Raw genomic sequence first — 21171 nt, forward strand, 5'->3', positions numbered from 1 at the left:
TTACAGATTAAATATTAGAGCTAGCGCGCACCACGGTCAATTTCCGTGCGTTTTTTATGATTTTTTTCCGCAAAATCTGTCAACTATAGAACTATATGGATGCGCGCGCACTGCGGAATTAATTCCGCACCAGATTTTGATACATTCTGTTTTTAAAACGCACCGCAACTCACCGCACGTGGTGCGGGCTCATTTCATAAGACGAATTCTTTTACGTCTAGGTATGTATAATACTGAGTATTATAAGAATTATTGTTTATGTTATTTACCTTCTAGTTCCATGGCTCGGTCCCCCCCCCCCCCAATCCTTAGATTGAGGAACTTACCCACTCGCAACGCACTGGATCTATCGCGGTGGACTAAAGGCAGAAACAATTAATTATAGGACGCGGCTCACGGCTGACGGACTTATAGGTATCTGTATAATACATTGAACTGTGCAAACTGTCGGACGTATATACCAGTCGTTTGTTTCACGCTTAATAATAATATAATATTATAATGTACCTTAGGTACAGTCTTTGGGCTTCAATAAATAAACAAGTCAAGTTTAATGAGTTAATTAAAATAACGATAACTTTTTAGTAACATAAGATAATAATATTATATGAATTCTGAGTCAATTTCAATTTGTCACGCATCAATGCGAGTGTTTCCTTATGCGACATATAGAGGTACACGTGCACTGCTTGGCAAGTTTCACAGCTGGCGGCTGAGTGACGTCACTCTCCAGGTTAGGCGCGGGGCCAGGTGGCTCCATACATCTGTAAATACCTAAGTGTTAAAATATACAAGTACCATAGGATGCCTGCGACCTCGTCCGCGTCGGTTTAGGCTTTTTTCCCTGAAATCCCGTGGAAACTCTTTGATTTTCCGGTATAAAAAGTAGCCAATGTCCATCCCCGGGATGTAAGCTAACTCTGTGCAAAATTTCAACAAAATCGGTGAATTGTTGGGCCGTGTGAAGCTAGCAGACACATAGACAGACACACTTTCGCATTATTTATAATATTAGTATGGACTATGGATTCTTGCAAGTAATTAATTAACTATCACTCTAGTTGATGCGATAGGCTGATAGCCAGCGTGGTAGACTATGGCCAAACCCTTCTGATTCTAAGAGGAGACTCTTACTCAGTAAGGGGCAGACGATGAGTTGATCATGATCATGATGATGATGCTATAAGCATTAAGCAATAACACGCAGAAAGAGAGAGAAAGAGATATATATATAACGGGAATTTGCTAGAAAGTAGAAGAGAGTTGGTATTTAATTTAATTTATTTTGTAGAGACAAACAGTTACAATGAGAAATATAGATAGTATATAATATATAAAAACAGTTAAACCAAAGCAGTCTGTAATGAGAAACTTACTTTACTTATAACAATAATGACGTCCACAACACACGGACAATGGGCATAGTCTAGGTACATAGGTCCTACGCATATGAACACTAGGCACAGAGTATAAAGTCACCAACTAGGTAGGTAACTAGGTATACTATACTTAGGATGCTCCTCGTCCCACTCGTGCAGCTCTTGGCACATGGCTCGGACTGATGCAGAGGACGCGGCGTGGGGCGGGCCGCTGCCGCGTTGCTTGTTCGTCGTTTGACACTTGCTCTTTTGACGCCGAGGTATTGACGACTTTGAATTCATATTATGATCACCTGCCAAAACAAGAGGAAGCGGCGACAGTCCAGTGATTGAGATGTCGGCCTCCTATTCGGAAGGTCCAAGGTTCGACCCCGGACATGCTCTTCCAACTTTTCCAATATCTGCATGCCTAAGAGTTCTTCAAAATGTTTTCAAAAGCGTGTGAAGTCTGACAATTCGCACTTGGCCAGCGTGGTGGACTATGGCCAAACCCTTTTCATTCAGAGAGGAGACCCGTATAAATATAAAGTATAGTAGGTACGCGGCAGAAAGTAATGTACATCTTTGTAGAGCGTTGTCTCTGTCACTCATACCTATATGACGTTTTGTCGCTCTCAACGATGAAGAGAATACTCTACAAATCTGCTATCTTCTTCTAAAGATCGATGTACATTACTTTCTTCCGCGTACTGTCAGTGTTAAATTAGATTATACTAACCCTTAGCCTTAGCAGCATCCTTTGACTTGTCGTGTACATCATCAGTATTATCTAGTGGCACAGCGCACTGCACGTGCGAGGTCCGCAGTCTGGATGCTAAGGCTCCATCGATCAGACCTACCGAATACAGAATATGAGGAGCTGTACGCTTAGAACCTATAACATTTTACGTCTAACCAACCGGTGCTGGAATTCGAGAGTCGAAAAACAATAACGTCGAAGTAAAATGGACCTAAAAAGCCTTGAATTGAAGTCAAAAATTCAATGCCACTGATTTTAATTTCGCAACATTTCCGCTTGAGCTTTAAAACAAGGCAGTTAAGATCAAGTTTACTGTAACGCGGAAGTGTTTCGACACTCGAATACTATCAACGTTTGGTGAGACATAAAATCTCGTACTAAGCGTACCTACTGGTAATCAATATGTGAAAAAAAAAACTGGTCAAGTGCGAGTCAGGCTCGCGCAATGAGGGTTCCGTACTACAGTCGTATTTTTCGACATTTTGCGCGATAATTCAAAAACTGCATAAAAATAAATAAAAATCTGTTTTAGAATGTACAGATGAAGACCTTTCATATGATACCCCACTTGATATAGTCCCTCACTTCGAAAGTTGAAAATACTAATTAGTTCATGACCACAATTTAATTTTTTTGTGTGATCTAACCCTAAATTCACGGTTTTCAGATTTCATTTCCCCAAATGTCAGCTATAAGATCAGACAGACAGAGAGACAGACAGACAGACAGAAATTTCATCAAAATCGATTAAACTGTTGGGGCCGTGAAAAGCTGACAGACAGACAGACACACTTTCGCATTTATAATATTAGTATGAATTTCTAGTCAGAAAATCCAGTAGGTAAGTCTTTTGGCCCAAGCCTGTGTTCGAACCCGGGACCTCACGATCTGCGGCCGAATCAGCCAGCCACAACACCAATGAGGCAGTATGGCATCTACTACGTACTACGTACACTACGCGGCAGAAAATAATGCACATCGACCTTTAGAAGGAGATAGCGGATTTGTAGAGCATTGTCTCTGTCGTTGAGACCGATAAAACATCATATAGGTAGGTATGAATGACAGAGACAACGCTCTGAGTATTTGATGAAATAAGTTCCCATCCTGGATCTCACCTTTCTCTTCGACCAACTGCAACATAGAAACAGCAGTTTTTTCTACACTTTTCAAGTCCGCTGTAGATTGGGGTCCATAGTCAGAGTCCCCCGACTTCGACATCTCTTCACACATTTCCGAATCCTATAATGTTTTATTATTATTAATAATGAGATGAGAATCTTCGATACGCTGCATGCGCCTCTAACTTTGATTTACGTGAACTTGAGTTGCTTTAACGGTGAAGGAAATGAAGGAAAACATCGTGAGGAAACCCTTTGCGAGAGAGTTCTACATTAAGTACTTAATGTTCTTAAAGGTATGTGAAGTCTGCCAATCCGCACTGGGCCAACGTGGTAGACTGTACCTAATCCCTTCTCATTCTAAGACACTCATGCTCAGTAGTGGACCGGCCGCGGCGATGGGTTTCACGTGACGATGATGATGAGAATCTTGTCCTTTTTTGAGCCTATATGTAGTAATTCTTAATATCTAACTTACCTACCGTACCTTTACCTACCTATAGTGCGCGACAGGTCGAGATGGCAATCGGGGCGGGGACGCTCCGCACACCCGCACACCCGCATAGTGCAACTTTCACATATAATATTATAGTAAGACTAGTTTAAGACCGCGACTTCATCCGCGTGGACTACAGAAATTCAAACCTCTATTTTACCCCCTTAGGGGTTGAATTTTTAAAAATCCTTACTTAGCGGATGCCTGCATCATATTAGCTATCTGCATACCAAATTTCAGCCCAATCCGTCCAGTAGTTTGAGCTGTGCGTTGATAGATCAGTCAGTCAGTCAGTCACCTTTTCCTTTTATATATTTAAGATGTGCAGATAAGGCTTATTGGCTTATCTGTGGATGTGCCGATTCCTATTCCCTATCGCATGACAGATAGTCAAGTAGCTAGGGTCCGACTCACACTTGGCGCGGCCAAGCCTTCCAACTCCGGGTACTTGTTTACAAAATCCCAAAACGCACAGCATTTCCTTTGAATGTAATCAGTATCCTCTTCAGTGGGTGTAAAGTCCAGCACCAGCCGCTGCCCCACCAGGGGCTCCCCACAGTCGCTGTCCTCGAACTCGTCTGAACCTTCCCCGGATTCTGGAGGATCGCTCGAGTCTTCGAGGCCACCTGATAATTCTGTGTTTTCAGAGATTGGGGATGCTGGGACTTCTACAAGGCTTGTGGTTGTCGTTTCCATTGTTTCCTCCATAGGCTTAGAATTTTTTCGCTACGTAAGCCTATGGTTTCCTCGGTGAATCATGGAATTTAATGATTTTGGCTTTAACTTTATGCCCATAACAAATGTCACTTTATGACATCGATTGCGATGACAAGTTTGTCAATAAGTTGTCAGCCATTTTGACGACGTGGGGTGGGAAAATCCAGGTTCGATTCTCGATTCTCTACCGAACGTTAGACGAACAGACAGCGAAGGCATCTTGGATGAATGTATACTATCTCTATGGAAGGCATCCTTTGGCTAAGGAACCCCTAAAAAGGTTTTCTCTCATTAAGGGGACTCAGTTCAGTGCTTTCTTCATACAAACGTAGGAGGGAAATTACAACAATATTCGATATTGTACGCACAAAACTAAGAATTATATCGATTTATCTCGTCTTTATCTAGGTTTATTGATACATAAAACATTGAAAGAAATATTGATTTAAAAGTTACGAGCCTCAAAAGATTCCTATTTAAACACTAAATTAATGTCAACTTTGGGCGTAAATAAATAAGATTAGGGATATGAAAATTCTAAAACAATTTATCATTAGACGTAGTTTATTTATTCATTAGTTGAAATAACTTTACTTTGCAAACATAAATTCAGCAGTTTTTTCCCAAAAATACTTTTCCTAAACCCCTTTTACGCGCTTGATTTCGGTGAAAATCATCGTGCCTCTCAACTTTCTCATACAATGTCAAGTGAAAAGCAAACATGTTACCCACGTGCGCTGCCAATTTCGGTCGAGCGTCCTGCGTCACCTTAAGAGAGGATTTTGAGTAATTAGACCCGAGTGACCTAGTTCCGGATGAGCTAGGGAGGTATCACTTGTATACAAGTTCGCCGTTCAATTTGCAATACACGCCTGTGTTCAGTATGTGTACCTAGTTATAGTTACCTACAATCTACATGCCTCGTACAGAGTGAGGCGATTGCTAATTCTAAATCATTTTCATTTGGTGACATTATTATTTTTCACAGTAATTTCACATGCGATTTTTAACCGAAAGTGATTTTTAATTCTCGCACTCACAATCGTTTGCTACATTAATTTAATTTAACTAGGAATAGTAAACTATATCATATCACTGGATTATGATCAATAGCAATGATATTTCGTCAGTTGGTTTTCACGGAAAGAGAATTTTCCATCTTATGAGTATAAGTGCGAAAATTCGCTTATCGTTAAACTTAGCAAAGCACAGTTTATTGAGTTTAGTAAATAATTAATATAATACGTCTAATTAGATAAAATAAAATCTGTTTTTTTAAATTTACTAACTGATGCCCGCGACTATGTCCGCGTGGAATTAGGTTTATCAAAAATTCCGTGGGAACTGGGAACTCTTTGATTTTCCGAGATAAAAAGTAGTATACTATGTTACTCTCCAGGTCTTTATCTATACCCATGCAAAAATCACGTCAATCCGTTGCACCGTTGCGACGTGATTGAACGACAAACCAACAAACCAATAAACAAAAACACTTTCGTATTTAGGTATGATAAGGGTACTGATAAGACACGCAGCGATGCAAGTGTTCTCACTCGCGTGCTCTTTAGCTCGAGATATTCAAACTTTGTGCGATTTTACTTGGTGATTTTTTCACAGGCTACTTTAAAAGTAAGGAAACAAGTGTGATATACAACATAATATGAAAAGATATTTCATGTGATTTTCACATGCTACCTGTGAAATGGTCCCTCTCTGGGCAGAGTGCAGGGCAGAGATATAATTACAGAGGAGGTGAATAGCGCTAGATGTGGGGCGGGCGGCGGCGGCGGCGGCGGCGGCGTGTGGGGCGGGCGGCGGCGGCGGCGTGTGGGCCGCGGGGAAAGCTTGCTGGGGATACGACTTTCCGTTGCATTTTTTTTTGTAACCAGCTACGAATAATGCTTTACTAATTCTTTTCGTAACTGGTTATTAATCAAGAATATTTTAATCCTGGTTCGTACCTTTATTTCTATATTTTCTATTGCAGGAAAAAATCCTCCTCTTTCTTTTGTAAACTGAAATCAGATTTTCTCAGATATACTCGTAGATGTTGCCATCGGCGTGGAAATTACTTTTTAACCCTGACTACGCCATCATCCTTGGAACAGGACACCATTTGGCCCCATGCCTTGACTATGGTGACGGTGCCAGCGACGAAGATCTGCAGTGTGGGAACCGTTGGGAAATGATCTGGAGCCACCCTCTCCCCTATTCCAGTTCCCTCCCTCAGCTCCCCATCCTCCCAACACCATGCCCTGCGAGTTGCAGTCCATGCGGCTTGCAGTCTTCTTGGGTCTGCGTCGCAAGCAGAGGCTGTTTGAAAAAGGACGCCAGACGGCTCCAAAAGTTGGGCCTATTCCGATAAATCACGTGAGTTCGGCCGTCAGAGATTTATATAGAGTGTTATCCACATTCATTCTAGCACGTTGGATACGGAGTGACTTGTGGGTCGTAACTCTGTGCAATGCGCTGTGAGATAGCTTGTTGCATATTTCAGCGCCCATTAACTCCGTCGCTCAGACACGGGTTGAGTTCCACGCATACCGACTTTGAGCACTGACTGACTGAACTGAGGCAAGTCAGAGTAGGAGTAGTATTAGTTTCCTTGTTAGTTACTAGGTACTTCACTGGCGAGAAACTTGTGACTCGTGCTTGAGATCCAATCAAATCGCATGAAAAGTAAAGCTTGGCTTCAATGGAGACGTTTCTATGTTTTTGAGACTTAATTATAAAAAAAACCGGCCAAGTGCGAAGCAGACTCGTGCACTGAGGGTTCCGTACTACATTTTATCGACATTTTTTATGATAAATCAAAAACTTTTACGACGAAACTCAAACGTTGAACGAAACGTGAGCAAAATCTACCAAAATATGAAAGAATCATTAAAATATCACAGCAAATGAAAAAGTTAAAGCCCTTGCAAGAATAATTTTGTTTCATGCGGGGTTATTCATGGTGAGAGGAAATAGACAGACCGGTACTTAATTAAGCTAGTTTTAAGAAGAGGGTACCTGTACCTGGGTCTCGGGGAGCCAGGGACCATCAACTGTGTCGGCTCCTCGGTTCCCCGGGGACTGTGCAACTGTATCAGTTGTTTGTAATTATTATAATTTTTTTATTTGTTAACTTATGGCTGAATAAAAAGATATTTATTATTATTATTCATTTATTTATGGATTTCAAAAAAAAAATCTTTATTAGTTTCTATCTATATTTTAATTCCAACGCATAGATAATATTATTAACAACATCATGAAACTTAAACTAAACTGTACTAAAGTCTAAACTGCTGCGGCCGCGCCAGTGACAGTACGCGGCCGAAAGTAATGTACATCGGCCTTTAGAATGACATTTCGGCTTTGTAGAGTGTTGTCTCTGTCACTCATACCTACGTGACGTTTTGTCGGTCTCTACGACAGAGACAGTGCTCTACAAATCTGCTATCTCCTTCTAAAGGTCGATGTATATTACTTTCGGCCGCGTACTGTACAATGTTGTTCGGCCAACCAGAAGGCTTGAGATTATGAAACTAGGAGAGACTAAAGTGCCATCGAGTCAGGCTGAGTTCTAGGCGACTGTATGTTCTAAAGTTTGGGATGAACCTAGAATGGTTATGAACTAAGCTAAGGCATCAGTGTGGAAGAGTGGAGATTAAGACACTGGCTCGTACTTTGTACCTACTTTAGGATGCTAAGTTGCTAATCGTGTTAAATGTTGTTAAGGAGTTTGGTGCTTTGTTTCTTAGGAAATGTTTGAACTCTCTCCAGAATGCTAAGAATTCATTATTTGACTCCAATGCACGGTTTTACGTCCTACTTACAAGTACAAGTATTTTTTTTTCATTTTAAAGTGGCGCCATACAGCCGTGATAGTTTTTTTTTCACTTAACAAAAATGATAGCCAATATGATGATGATGATGAAACTTAGGACGATATGCCTCATGAAGAAACCCGTTCGCGATACTATTTATATTCGTTAATGCATTTGCGGTAAGTTCGATTACAAGTTCCCCACTAAGTAAGTATTTAAGTTGGCCAGACTGAAATAAAGCTTTTTTAGGGTTCCGTACCTGAAAAGGAAAAAGGGGCCCTTATAGGATCACTTCGTTGTCTACTATCTGTCTGTCTGTCTGTCTGTCAAGAAACCTATAAGGTACTTCCCGTTGGCCTAGAATCATGAAATTTGGCAGGTAGGTACCTAGGTATTATAGCACATGTAAAGTAGAATAATTAGTATTTTCAATTTTCAAAGTACGATAAGTATACCACGTGGGGTATCATATGTAAGGGCTTTACTTGTATCTACATTGTAAAACAAAACTTTTTTTATTTATTTTTATGCATTATAGTTTTTGATTTATCGTATAAAATGTCAAAAATATACGACTATAGTATGGAACCCTCGGTGCGCGAGTTGACTAGCACATGGCCGGTTTTTCTTTATGTTCACTAGGTGTCCACTTGATACTTATTTTTGCCCGGCCAACTTATAGTGGGAGAACTAGATTTTTTTTATTTTTTTTTATTCTCAAAATTTTAATATGATATTTTTTATCAAATTCATATCACAAAGTGAATAACAATTAAAAGTGAGTTAAAATAAAGTTTTACTATAGGATCAAAGCATTTCATTGATTCATCCTACAAAAATTACACTGATAGCTCTGTGGAGAGTTTGGCATCGGTAAAATCATTCTCGAGATTATAATAATTTTTTTTTTAATCAACATCATGTCACAAATTGAATGAGAAAGAGAAGTGGATCAAAATATACAATATAGTCAATAGAGGAGTTCCGCACCCTTTGTTAAACTAGTAGGTAAGGGCTAGAACTAGATTATGTCTCGATAAAAAAATTTTAAGGGTGAGGGTAGATATAGGTACGAAATCTTCTCCAAAATGTACGGGTCAGCATAAAAATAACGACAATTAGCACAGCAAGCTATCGGGACTCTTCTCGCATATGAAGGCGTGCACGGAGTCGCACTCGAGGTCCAGCAGGTGTCCCGAGCGGTACACCCCCCCGCAGAATTCCCCGGTCAAGTTGTTTGGTTCCCCGGACGACCATCGCGCGTACCCAGCTTTCTCCAGCGGCTCACCTGGAAGATAAAGAACCAACTTTTTTGAGGCTTCGCTCAGAAAAATTACCATTTAGTTCTACCATATTTTTTTTACGATTTTTTTTTTTTTTTTTTTTTTTTTCTATTTTTTTTTTAATACAATAAAACTTAAAGCTAGCCTTATCTAATTACTATATAAATCATGACCGCGTGGAATGGTGCCAAGAATACTGGCTGCATTTCCGCGCTGGACAGCCAGGCTGATCCGCTGCGCAAAAAATGAGCCAGCCCTTCTGTCACCAGTTGAGGCTATTAATCGCGGTGAAATGTCTCGTTTTACGATTTATAATGGTACGATGGTAAAAAAACCGCATTAACACGGTCAAGTCAGAAGAACATGACACATATCATCATTATCCTCACTCAGCATAATCATCATTATCCTCAGCATAATCATCATTATCCTCAGCATAATCATCATTATCCTCAGCATAATCATCATTATCCTCAGCATAATCATCATTATCCTCAGCATAATCATCATTATCCTCAGCATAATCATCATTATCTAACAACTACTCGTCGAGACCAATTCAAAGAGTGCAAATTTGGTGGACGTGGGGTTTATAGGGATTACCTAAAGTTCCCGTGACTACCTCCCTGTTCCCTCACTAGATTCTGGAAACGGCTGAATAGAATTTCTGGACAAATCCCACTGAATATGCCTTTGATAAAAAATACCAAGAAGTACAAAATACAACTTCGTGAAAAAAAAAGTATTCAAATCAGTTCAGCAAGAAGAGAGACATCCGGACAAGGTACATACCTAGTACCTACCTACATAAAGGTCAGATAGAAAACTCCTGTATTTTCTTTTTACAAAATTCTGCTGCGTAAAAAATGTTTTTACAAAGTCTTTGTGGTCCATTCACCATTGAACAGATTTAAAAAGGAACATTGTTATGATCTAAGCTTACAAAAGAAATATACCATGAATGGTGAGCCATTCTCCATGTTCGTGCCAATCGTTGAAGCCCAAATACGCCACTTCCTTGTAGAACGGCCCCACCATGGACGACGCGGGGTTCTGCGCAAACAGATTTCTGGAACAAAATAAGAAAGTATTTGGTTCCTGGGCTCGTTAAGTCTGTTCAGGACCTTTTTTTTTAATTTATTGACCAGCGCTTGGCTGCAATCAGACCAGATGGCAAGTCATGATGCAGCCTAAGATGGAGCGCACTTGCCTGGAATATGCCTATTCACTCTTGACTTCAAGGTATATATTAATACCCCTCCAATTATTAATTAACTACTATATACTAATTGGAGGGGAAAGCTGATGCTGGGAGGGTGTTCCAATTCTTAGCGGTTCGAATTAGAAATGAGGAGGCAACATTTGATGCTACATTGGCTTAGGTCAGGTTAGAAGGCTTCTAGACTTTCAGGACCCATCAGGTATTCAACCATAACCCTTTCAAGTGTAACTACATACCTTGATGATGATACACAGTTCATAATGTTGAGAAGAGAAGAAAGATAAAAGAGAAAGGGAGAATTCTAGAGGATTGGCAAGAAGGAACTGCGATGTGGTTCCATACTGGCAAGTTGTTTAAAGCTGTTGGAGTCAGATACATCTTCCCAGGAGCCAGAACTCCATAGGGATGTTTCCCAAAAAACAAGTGAGGTACTTCTCAAAACATGTGAGGTACTTCTCAAAACATGTGAGGTACTTCTCAAAACATGTGAGGTACTTCTCAAAACATGTGAGGTACTTCTCAAAACAGGTGAGGTACTTCTCAAAACATGTGAGGTATTTCTCAAAACATGTGAGGTACTTCTCAAAACATGTGAGGTACTTCTCAAAACAGGTGAGGTACTTCTCAAAACAGGTGAGGTACTTCTCAAAACATGTGAGGTATTTCTCAAAACATGTGAGGTACTTCTCAAAATTTTAAAAATAAATTGTTTTGAAATCGACTGATGCAGCAGTTCATCCGTGTTCGAAAGTCAGGTAGTTTTGTATGAAAACGGCTTTACCTGATATAGTCGGCCTCTGCGTCGCTGTTGATGATGGAGAGGTACCCCCCCTCGGCGGCGCAGGCCATGTATGCGCGGGAGTAGACGCGAGGAGTGCCGTGGAACTTGTAGCAGCTGCCAGAGACTCTGTCCATCCTGTATGCTGCAAAATATGAGACGAGTAACTGCTGAGCTAGTTGCCGGCTCCTCTCACTAGAATGTACTTTTTGAACTGGCTTGAGGCGAAATGCGTCCCAAAAGCGGTGTTGAGACACATTTCGGATGTTCAAACAATCAAGTTTTGGCCTCAAAAACTACGATTATTTATTTTACTTACTTAGTATAAAAATTAGAGATATTCTTTAGTGATTTACGAAGCCAAAACATCGTTGGCACAATTTGGCTCGATACAAAAAAAGTTTTCCCAAAATACGCGTTTTTTACACGACCATGCATTAGGAGAAAACCCAATTTTATTCGATTGATATTAACACCAATTTCAATAAATTAGGAAAACCTAGCTGGCTTGACCTTAAAGACAAGATCTTACCATCATCAGTGGTACCACATTCGTTGAACGCGAGGTCCTCGTCGTCCTTCCTGTAGCAGACGTAAGGTCTAGGTGCCTCACAGCTCGCATCGCCGATGGTTCCGCTGGGGGTCAAGTATATACAGCTCTCATCATCACCCAAGTTGTTGGGTTCCCCTGCTGCCCAGTCGTGCCTTATATCTGGTAGAGGAACTCCTGAAAATTAATAATGGGCAATTTACATTTTGTGTAAATGCATACCTACTAGCTGATATACCTGGACTTTCCATCCATCCATCCATCAGCCTGTTTGCGTCCACTGCTGGACATAGGCCTTTCCAAGAGCGCGCCACCAAACACGGTCCTCCGCCTTCCTCATCCAACCGCTCCCCACCACCTTCTTCAGGTCGTCGGTCCAGCGGGCGGGGGGTCGTCCTACACTGCGCTTACCGGTACGCGGTCTCCACTCCAGAACACGTCTGCCCCATCGGCCATCGGAACCTGGACTTTGCCTGGATGAAATTTTTGAGAATCTGGTTAGTGAGGGTCCGCAAGGGGTAGATTCCTTCTACATCTTCGATGACATCCCTGGCGCAGTGCTGAGCGCTTGTTGATGGGAGGTCCCTAGTTAGATTCCTGGGAGGGGCAATTTGGAAATTTATAATTTACCAACCGACAAAGCCGTGCCGCCAAGCGATTTAACGTTCCGGTACGATGCCGTGTAGAAACCGATAAGGGGTATGGGTTAAATAAAAAATATAGGGACCATACCTATTCCAAGTTAGCCAGCTTCCTGACACTGCATAATCACGGAGAGATAGTTTGCTTATGACAGGTTACCAATTTTTAAAGAAAGTATTTGGGACCTGCGACATACGCGCTTACGTCGTCTTGGGGTCAAGCTACAGGTACTTATCTTGACCAGGATCTACTAATTTAATTTAATTTAAACTAAACAGTTACAATTATACATATAGTTAGTACATATATAAAACACTTAAACCTAAGCAGTCTCCTGTAATACTTATAATAAAAATTATGTCCACAACCAAACAATTGGGCATAGCACGCGCATGAAACTAGCTAGGTGACAACTTATGGAACACGGAACAAACTAAAATCGACTAAAGTATAATTATTAGACAGTTTTTGATATTACATCCTTAATTGCTAATTTATATCTATGGAGAGAGAGATGAAAAATATCTTTTTTCAAGAATAAATGCTAATGCTAATCCTGTATCCTTATAAATGGAAGGTCTCGGGCTTGATTCCCGGCAGTAGCAATTTGGTAATCTATAATCCTGAGCATGCATTTTTTGCCTTTTTTCTTTCTTCTATCTGGCCAGCTTTCCTCACTTAAAGCAAGCCTGATTCTGCCTCACCTTCGATAGAATAGAAGTCTCCGTTGGAGAAGGTAGCGTGGATGCCGGTGTGGATGTTCCTGGGGACCAGGTCGTGTCGCGCCACCACACTGAGGATAGCTTCCTGGACCTCTTCGTTGAGCGGGGAGGCTAGGGTTGTCCCTACGAAACCAGGAACTGATCAAAGGAAGTTTGCAATATTGGGACAGAACCATGACGGGTCAAAACACCGGTCAAGTGCGAGTCGGACTCGCAATAAAGGTTCCGTACCATCGTACAAGATGCACTTTTTTTAAGTTGGCCAAAATGGCGGCCATTTTGAAATTTTCATTATTTGTTGTTATAGCGGCAATTAAGAAATACACACTGTTGGAAATTTCAACTCTGTACCTATTACAGTTTATGAGATAGGTACAGCTTGCTGACAGATAGAGGTATGGATGGACAGATGGACGGATAGCGGAGGCTTAGTAATAGAGTCTCGTTGGCACCCTTCGGATACGGAAAACTTAAGTAAGTTAATTGGTTTATCTGTCCGTCCGAGCCTCGATAGCTCAATGCTTATAGGAGCGGACTGAAAACCGAAAGGTCGCCAGTTCAAACGCCACCCGTTGCACTATTGTCGTACCTACTGCTAGCACAAGCTTTACGCTTAATTGAAGGGGAAAGGAGAATATTAGTCAGCATGATAAACTTGGTTAATACTCTTAGTAAAAAAAATCCGCGTGTTTCATAGAGCACGTAAAGTCCTCATTCCTGCGCATGCTATCTCTAAGCTAGTGTGAGATTACCTTCAAGGTGACACCTGAGGCGGGCATCGTACCAACTTGCCGGTATGTCGTGGAACTTCAGCCACCCATCCACTTCCGCGACGTATTCATAGTCGCAGCGAAACTCTTTTACTGTCCAAATAATTAGCACTAATTAGGAAAATCCATTATATAAAATAAATAATAAATAAACGTTTATTTCGGACGTTTCCATCCATACCTACCTACCTATTATATATACCTACCTACTTCAAAGAATTTCGGGGGCAAAGTGAACAGGTATCTTCTGAGCAAGCGCACAACAACCTACACTTCATCATAACTTTCCATGAAGTAGGTCGGCAAACACTAACTGCCGCACTCAGAGTCGCTTAATCGTTACTTAAGTTTACATAAATCTATCTCGTTTTAACTCGATCTTAAGTAACGATTATAGCGACTCTGAGTGCTGCTGTTTGTCTATCTTGATTAAAAAAATTGAAAACAAAAATTGTAGTTCCTGACTATACCTATAGGTACTAACTGTGTTATAACTAACTTACTGTAAGGTAATGGTTTATGATTCTTTTACTTGCTTGTAGTTTTTTCGTGTAAGGTTTAAGAAGAGTTGCATTAAATTACTTGATTTTTACGCTAACTAGCTCCCTCTCGCAAACCCACGCCTACCCTTTTTTTTTAAATTATAGACTAGCGCTTGGCTGCAATCAGACGCTGGCAAATGATGACGCAGCCTAAGATGGAGCGCGCTCGCCTAGAAGATGCCTATTCACTCTTAACTTGAAGTATCCATATTATAATTGAAGGGGAAAACTGATGCTGCAATGATCTCACGAGCAGTCTCATTGATTATACATTTAATGATTGATGATGATTAGTTAGCCCTACTTACCCTAAATACCCTGAATATTTTAATATTAGCTACTAGGTATAAGAATAATACATTTCTTTTAAGTCAGTTAAATAATTTAAAAAGTTGTTATAGCCTAGTGGTTAGGACATCGGCCTTCTAATCGGAGGTCGGGGCTTCGATCCCGGGCACGCACCTCTAACTTTTCGGAGTTATGTGCGTTTTAAGTACTTAAATATTACTTGCTTTAACGGTGAAGGAAAACATCGTGAGGAAACCTGCATGCCTAAGAGTTCTCCAAAATGTTTTCAAATCAAAGGTGTGTGAAGTCTACAAATCCGCACATGGCCAGCGTGGTAGACTATGGCCAAAACCCTTTTCTCTGAGAGGAGACCCGTGCTCTGGAGTGAGCCGGCGATGCGTTGATCATGATGAAGTAAGTTAAATAGCTTTACCTGCTTTTAACTGTGTGGGCACAACCAACAGACCCGACATTATAACGCAAACCGTTAAAACCACCTTCATTGTCTTAATTAAACAGAACTAAGTAATTAGATATACCCTAATGGCTCTTTATATTTGTTTTGTGAAGTCCGTACAAAATTATAATAAGCGTGTCCTTACTACATTGTACAGTATGATATCATTTTGATTAGGATACCTAATTAGGTGAACCACCTTGTAAGAAAAACCCAACTAAGCAAACAATACCTATATTAAATGGAAACATTAAAAAAATGTACCTAACGCTCTCTGAAGTCTGATTTTTTTTCGATTAAGTAGCTATCCGGCGCGCGATTGGAATTTTTGAGTTTCCAAAAATCCTGAAAGAATTCAAGAATCCATTTTCACTTTTGACCGCAAGACCAATACTAATTTTAAATTAATTACCAAATACAAATACTAATTTGGTTGAATGTTATACTAAACTACAAAATAGATGTAAGACCAAATTGTACCACATTCTAACAAATAAAACTATTACTATTAGGTACTATTCGATGGATTTAGAACTCCAAATATATTATGATAAACCTTCATTCAAACTTTCATCCCTTCAACCGCTTTCACTCTGTGATTTTCTGTGTTTCCGTTCCCGGGATGCAAGCTATCTAAGTACCAAATTACGCCAAAACTAGACAACGGATGGCTCTTTAAAAAATCCTATGGGAACGGTTTGGGTTTTCGGGACAAACAGTAGCCTATATCCTTCCCCGGGATGCAAGCTATGTCTGTAATAAAAATGGGTGAGCTGTGAAAAGCTAGTAGGTACACAGACAGACAGACTACACACTTTCGCACTTTATAATATAAAAATAGTATGGCTTAATATGGATTACATACTAACTGACAATATACAGAACTGGACGTCTATCGGTTGATCACTACGACACTAATCAAGGCGAAAATCTAATTCAGCTTTTAAACTTTATTTTGTTTATGAAAGAGAACCACTGTATTTGGATGAAATTCGCAAAGATTAAACCTTGATCCGCGACAGAGGCGGCGCGGCACGGCGGGAGTTAGTTGTGCCCACTCACTGCTGTGGACTTTGGCTCACCGTGCACCGCGGTAAACAGAAGGACTTTAAACTGAAATTCACTTATTATTTGAGCGAGTCTACATTTTATTATTTTCTGAAAATCGCACTAAGCTATAAAACGTATTTCATGTTGAAAATGAAACATTCACTCCCTTAATCACACGTTAACTTCATGTAGGTACAGTAAAAATGTGAAAGTTTCAAAGTTTGTTATCCTGCACTCCACAAACCAATTTGGCTGAAATTTGAAATGGAGATAGCTTATATCCTGAATTAGCATCGACTATCTATTTATATACTAATATTATAAAGAGGTAATGTCGTTAAGTTTGTTTGTAGGGGGTAATCTCTGGAACTACTGAACCGATTTTGAAAATTCTTTCACCAATAGAAAGCTACATTATTCCTGAGTGACTATATTATTATATACACGCGGGCGAAGCTGCGGGGATCAGCTAGTTTTTTATAAAGTCCTCGAGGGCTTTTAACAAGCCTGTCTACTCGCGATCGAAGTCGCAGGCATTATTTAGTTAAGAATAAGATGCCGAGGGAAAGAACAGTAAGTCCCAGATATACGGATAGGAATTAAAAATTCGTTAAGTGCGAGTTGGGTTCGCATACAAAGGGTTCCGTACCATCGTATAAGACAATACTATATTATCTAACACTTATTTATTTTTTATTTTATTTTAATTTGCATGGCGGCCATTTTGAAATTTTTATTATTTGTTACTGTAGCGGCAGTAGGAATACATGCTCTGTGGAAATTTCAACTCTTTATCTAATCATAAGATACAGCCCGTTGATAGACAGACGGAAGGACGGCCTGACGGACGGACAGACGACAGCGGAGGCTAAGTATAATAAGGTCCTGTTCCCACCCTTAGGGTACGGAACCCTAAAAGCGGTCATAACCGTGATGCAAGCCAGTTGTAATTACCTAGAGTAGTTGTATTTTGATATAACATGAAACGTTCAAACTAACAACTAGTTTAACTAGTAACTAAAACTAATAACTTAATAATTAGTTTAATACGAAATTCCGTTAATTTTCCCATTAGTAAATGAACCACTAATCACAAAACTGGATCACACAGATATTGGATTAGGTTAGAACTCAATTATGATAATAATAATTGTGATCATTTTCGCATAATTATTTGAAACCGCATCCGTGTTCTGAACATCTTTGCAAGAGAACTTCTGGTTAGACATTATTTATTAAAATTAAAATAAAATAAAAATCTTTTTTATTCAAGTAAACTTTCACAAGTGCTTTTGAATCGTCGGATGCATAGCCACTGGTTCGGAATGCCTTTCTTTCTTTATTGTCTTTATTGTTCTGAACATCTTTGCAAGGGACCTTCTAATTAGACATTTATTGTTCTGAACATCTTTGCAAGAGACCTTCTGGTTAGACATTTATTGTTCTGAACATCTTTGCAAGAGACCTTCTGGTTAGACATTTATTGTTCTGAACATCTTTGCAACAGACCTTCTGGTTAGACATTTATTGTTCTGAACATCTTTGCAAGAGACCTTCTGGTTAGACATTTATTGTTCTGAAAATATTTGCAAGAGACCTTCTAATTCGACGTTTATTGTTCTGAACATCTTTGCAAGAGACCTTCTAATTAGACGTTTATTGTTCTGAACATCTTTGCAAGAGACCTTCTGGTTAGACATTTACTGTTCTGAACATCTTTGCAAGAGACCTTCTGGTTAGACATTTATTGTTCTGAACATCTTTGCAAGAGACCTTCTGGTTAGACATTTATTGTTCTGAACATCTTTGCAAGAGACCTTCTGGTTAGACATTTATTGTTCTGAACATCTTTGCAAGAGACCTTCTGGTTAGACATTTATTGTTCTGAACATCTTTGCAAGAGACCTTCTGGTTAGACATTTATTGTTCTGAACATCTTTGCAAGAGAACTTCTGGTTAGACATTTATTGTTCCGTAAAAGAATTTCCACTTAGTTTAGAAAATTGAGGGGGAGGTTGAATTAAATTTTTCTGTCGGTAAGAACCTTCCTCGTACTTCAAGGAATATTATAACAAAAAAATATAAAAAAAAATTGCGAAATTGGTTCAAAGGTTCTCGAGATTTGCGATGACCAACACATTTGGTGATTCATTTTTAGGGTTCCGTAGCGAAATGGCAAAAAACGGAACCCTTATAGATTCGTCATGTCTGTCCGTCTGTCCGTCCGTATGTCACAGCCACTTTTCTCCGAAACTATAAGAGCTATATACTGTTGAAACTTGATAAGTAGATGTAGTCTGTAAACCGCATTAAGATTTTTACACAAAAATAGAAAAAAAAACAATAAATTTTGGGGTTCCCCACACTTAGAACTGAAACTCAAATTTTTTTTTTTTATTAAACCTGGGAACAAGCAGTTCCCCTGGGATTTTAAAAACCTAAATCGATGCGAACAAAGTCGCGGGCAACAGCTAGTAGAAAAGTATATTTTTTAATTTTAGGATAAAAGATAGAAAAAACAATTGCTCATTATTTGCGTGGATTGGAGGATCATCCTAATCCTCGGGCCAGCTGTCGCGTCACGTGGCAGGTGATCACCTCATCTAATGCGGCTGTACAGTGTAGACGTAGCTCAAGCCTTGGTACCTTAGTGAGTGGTTATAGTTTAAAAAAAAAAGTTTTATACGACGCTATTCTACATTATACTCGTAAATTTATGTGAATTTAAATTATTTATTTATGTGAAATGTATTTATTGGATATTGGATATTATTACATATTAAATTACATATAAAATACAGATAAAAAACAAGTAATAATTAAGTAGACCTAGGTCTAGTAGACGTATGAATGGGCAACCCCTGCACTAGTAAACACAGTATGTACATGGATCCTCAGCAAAGGTCGAAGGTCTAAATCCAGAGCATCGTTTTGTCGTTCGTTTCTTCTTTTCGGGAGGTTGGGGGTTCGATCCTGGGCACCCACTTTAACTTATCGGAGTTATGTGCATGTTTAAAACAATTAAATATCATTTGCGGTGCGTGCCTGGGAGTTCTCAAAGGTGTGTGAAGTCTGCCAATCCGCACTGGGCCAGTGTGGCAGACTATGGCCGACACCCTTCTCACTCTGAGAGTGAGAGCCGGCTCAGTAATGGGCTGGTAATGTGTTGATAATGATGACTAAAGGACAATTCGAAATATTGTCGTCGTATTGCATCTCTGCGTATAGCGTATTATCTATGATCTCTGTCCTCACCATAGTCCAAAGGTAGACATCCACAGCTGGACATGAGGTTTCTTGAAGAGATCATCTAGTGGAGGATCTGCAAACACTGCGCCTTTCCAACACTTTGGGACTCCAACGTCTTTTGGTTTTAGGAGCTATGTAACCTGTCTTTGTTAATCGGCTATATTCTGCAGTAAAATAAATATTCTAAATCATAGAGGAACGTGAGAAAATACTTACTGCTGCAAACTAAATACTATTATAATAAACTAAACCGCTTTTAGGTGGAGTCTACAGAACCTGGTTCCATGAAAATGATGAATAGTAAACAGCTAAGTTTTAGCTTCGGGCTTTTTTCTTTACCACTAGTCTGAAAATGCGAGGCACTTACTGTTTAGGGTTCCGGACCCGAAGGGTGCCAACGGGACCCTATTACTAAGCCTCCGCTGTCCGTCCGTCCATTCATCTGTCTGTCAGCGGGATGTATCTCGTGAACCGTAATAGGGAAAGAGTTGAAATTTTCACAGAATGTGTTTCTACTGCCGCTATAACAAATTTAAAAAATTTAAATATGTCTGCCACGAAAATTAAAAAGTGTCATTTCTTGTACGATGGTACGGAACTCTTCGTGTGCGAGTCCGACTCGCACTTGACCGACTTTTTATTACTTCATTATCATCATCATGATCAACCCATCACCGGCTCACTACAAATCACGGGTCTCCTCTCAGAGTGAGAAGGGTTTTGGCCATAGTCTACCACGCTGGCCATATGGCCATATGGCGGATTGGTAGACTTCACACACCTGTGAGAACATGAAGAACTCTCAGGTATGCAGGGTTCCTCACGATGTTTTCCTTCACTGTTAAAGGAAGTGATGTTTAGGTAGTTAGTTAAAACGCACATAACTCCGAAAAGTTAGAGGTGCGTGCCCGGGATCGAACCCCCGACCTCCGATTAGAAGGCGGACGTCCTAACTATTAGGCTATCACAGCTGTTCATTTCTTTACTTAGGTAATTGAGAATCCATCGCAATTCAGCCAGACAGGTAGGTATATTAATTATACTCAAAAAATGCCGAAGTACTTTACTTACCTACTTTTCCAACGGCCAAATATCTTGCTGTTGCTGCAGAAATAGTAGAGTACGCGGCAGAAAGTAATACACATCGACCTTTAGAAGGAGATAGCAGATTTGTAGTGCCCTGTCTCTGTCGTTGAGACCAACAAAACGTCATATAGGTATAAGTGTCAGAGACAACGCTCTACAAAGCCGAAAGTCCGTATAGTACGCGACAGGTCGAGTTGGCAATCGGGGTATGCGACTTGGGGACGCCCCGCACACCCGCACAGCCCCCGCGCTAACCCGGTACAGGCGA

General features: G+C 40.1%; 1 protein-coding gene across 1 annotated transcript; it reads right to left on the reverse strand.

The window, feature by feature from the left end:
- Positions 1-9353: 9353 nt before the first annotated feature.
- LOC117987701 (uncharacterized) lies at positions 9354-15540 on the reverse strand. Its single transcript, XM_034974726.2, has 7 exons — positions 15495-15540; positions 14214-14324; positions 13444-13584; positions 12080-12274; positions 11551-11692; positions 10504-10616; positions 9354-9552 (listed from the first exon to the last, which is right to left on the reverse strand). Exons 1-7 carry the CDS (start codon positions 15532-15534, stop codon positions 9383-9385), a joined length of 912 nt encoding a protein of 303 aa, XP_034830617.2. The 5' UTR covers positions 15535-15540; the 3' UTR covers positions 9354-9382.
- Positions 15541-21171: the final 5631 nt, after the last annotated feature.

This window comes from Maniola hyperantus, chromosome 13, assembly GCF_902806685.2.
Source record: "Maniola hyperantus chromosome 13, iAphHyp1.2, whole genome shotgun sequence".
Taxonomy (NCBI): Eukaryota; Metazoa; Arthropoda; class Insecta; order Lepidoptera; family Nymphalidae; genus Maniola; species Maniola hyperantus.

Bases quoted from the DNA above. Each gene is read 5' to 3' on its own strand.
- LOC117987701 (XM_034974726.2), bottom strand. From the start codon at position 15,534: ATGTCGGGTCTGTTGGTTGTGCCCACACAGTTAAAAGCAG. The intron at 12,275-13,443 runs GTGAGGCAGAAT...ATTAATTTTCAG, and splicing joins AGACTTCTATTCTATCGAAG to GAGTTCCTCTACCAGATATA. The intron at 10,617-11,550 runs GTAAAGCCGTTT...ATTTTGTTCCAG, and splicing joins GCAGAGGCCGACTATATCAG to AAATCTGTTTGCGCAGAACC.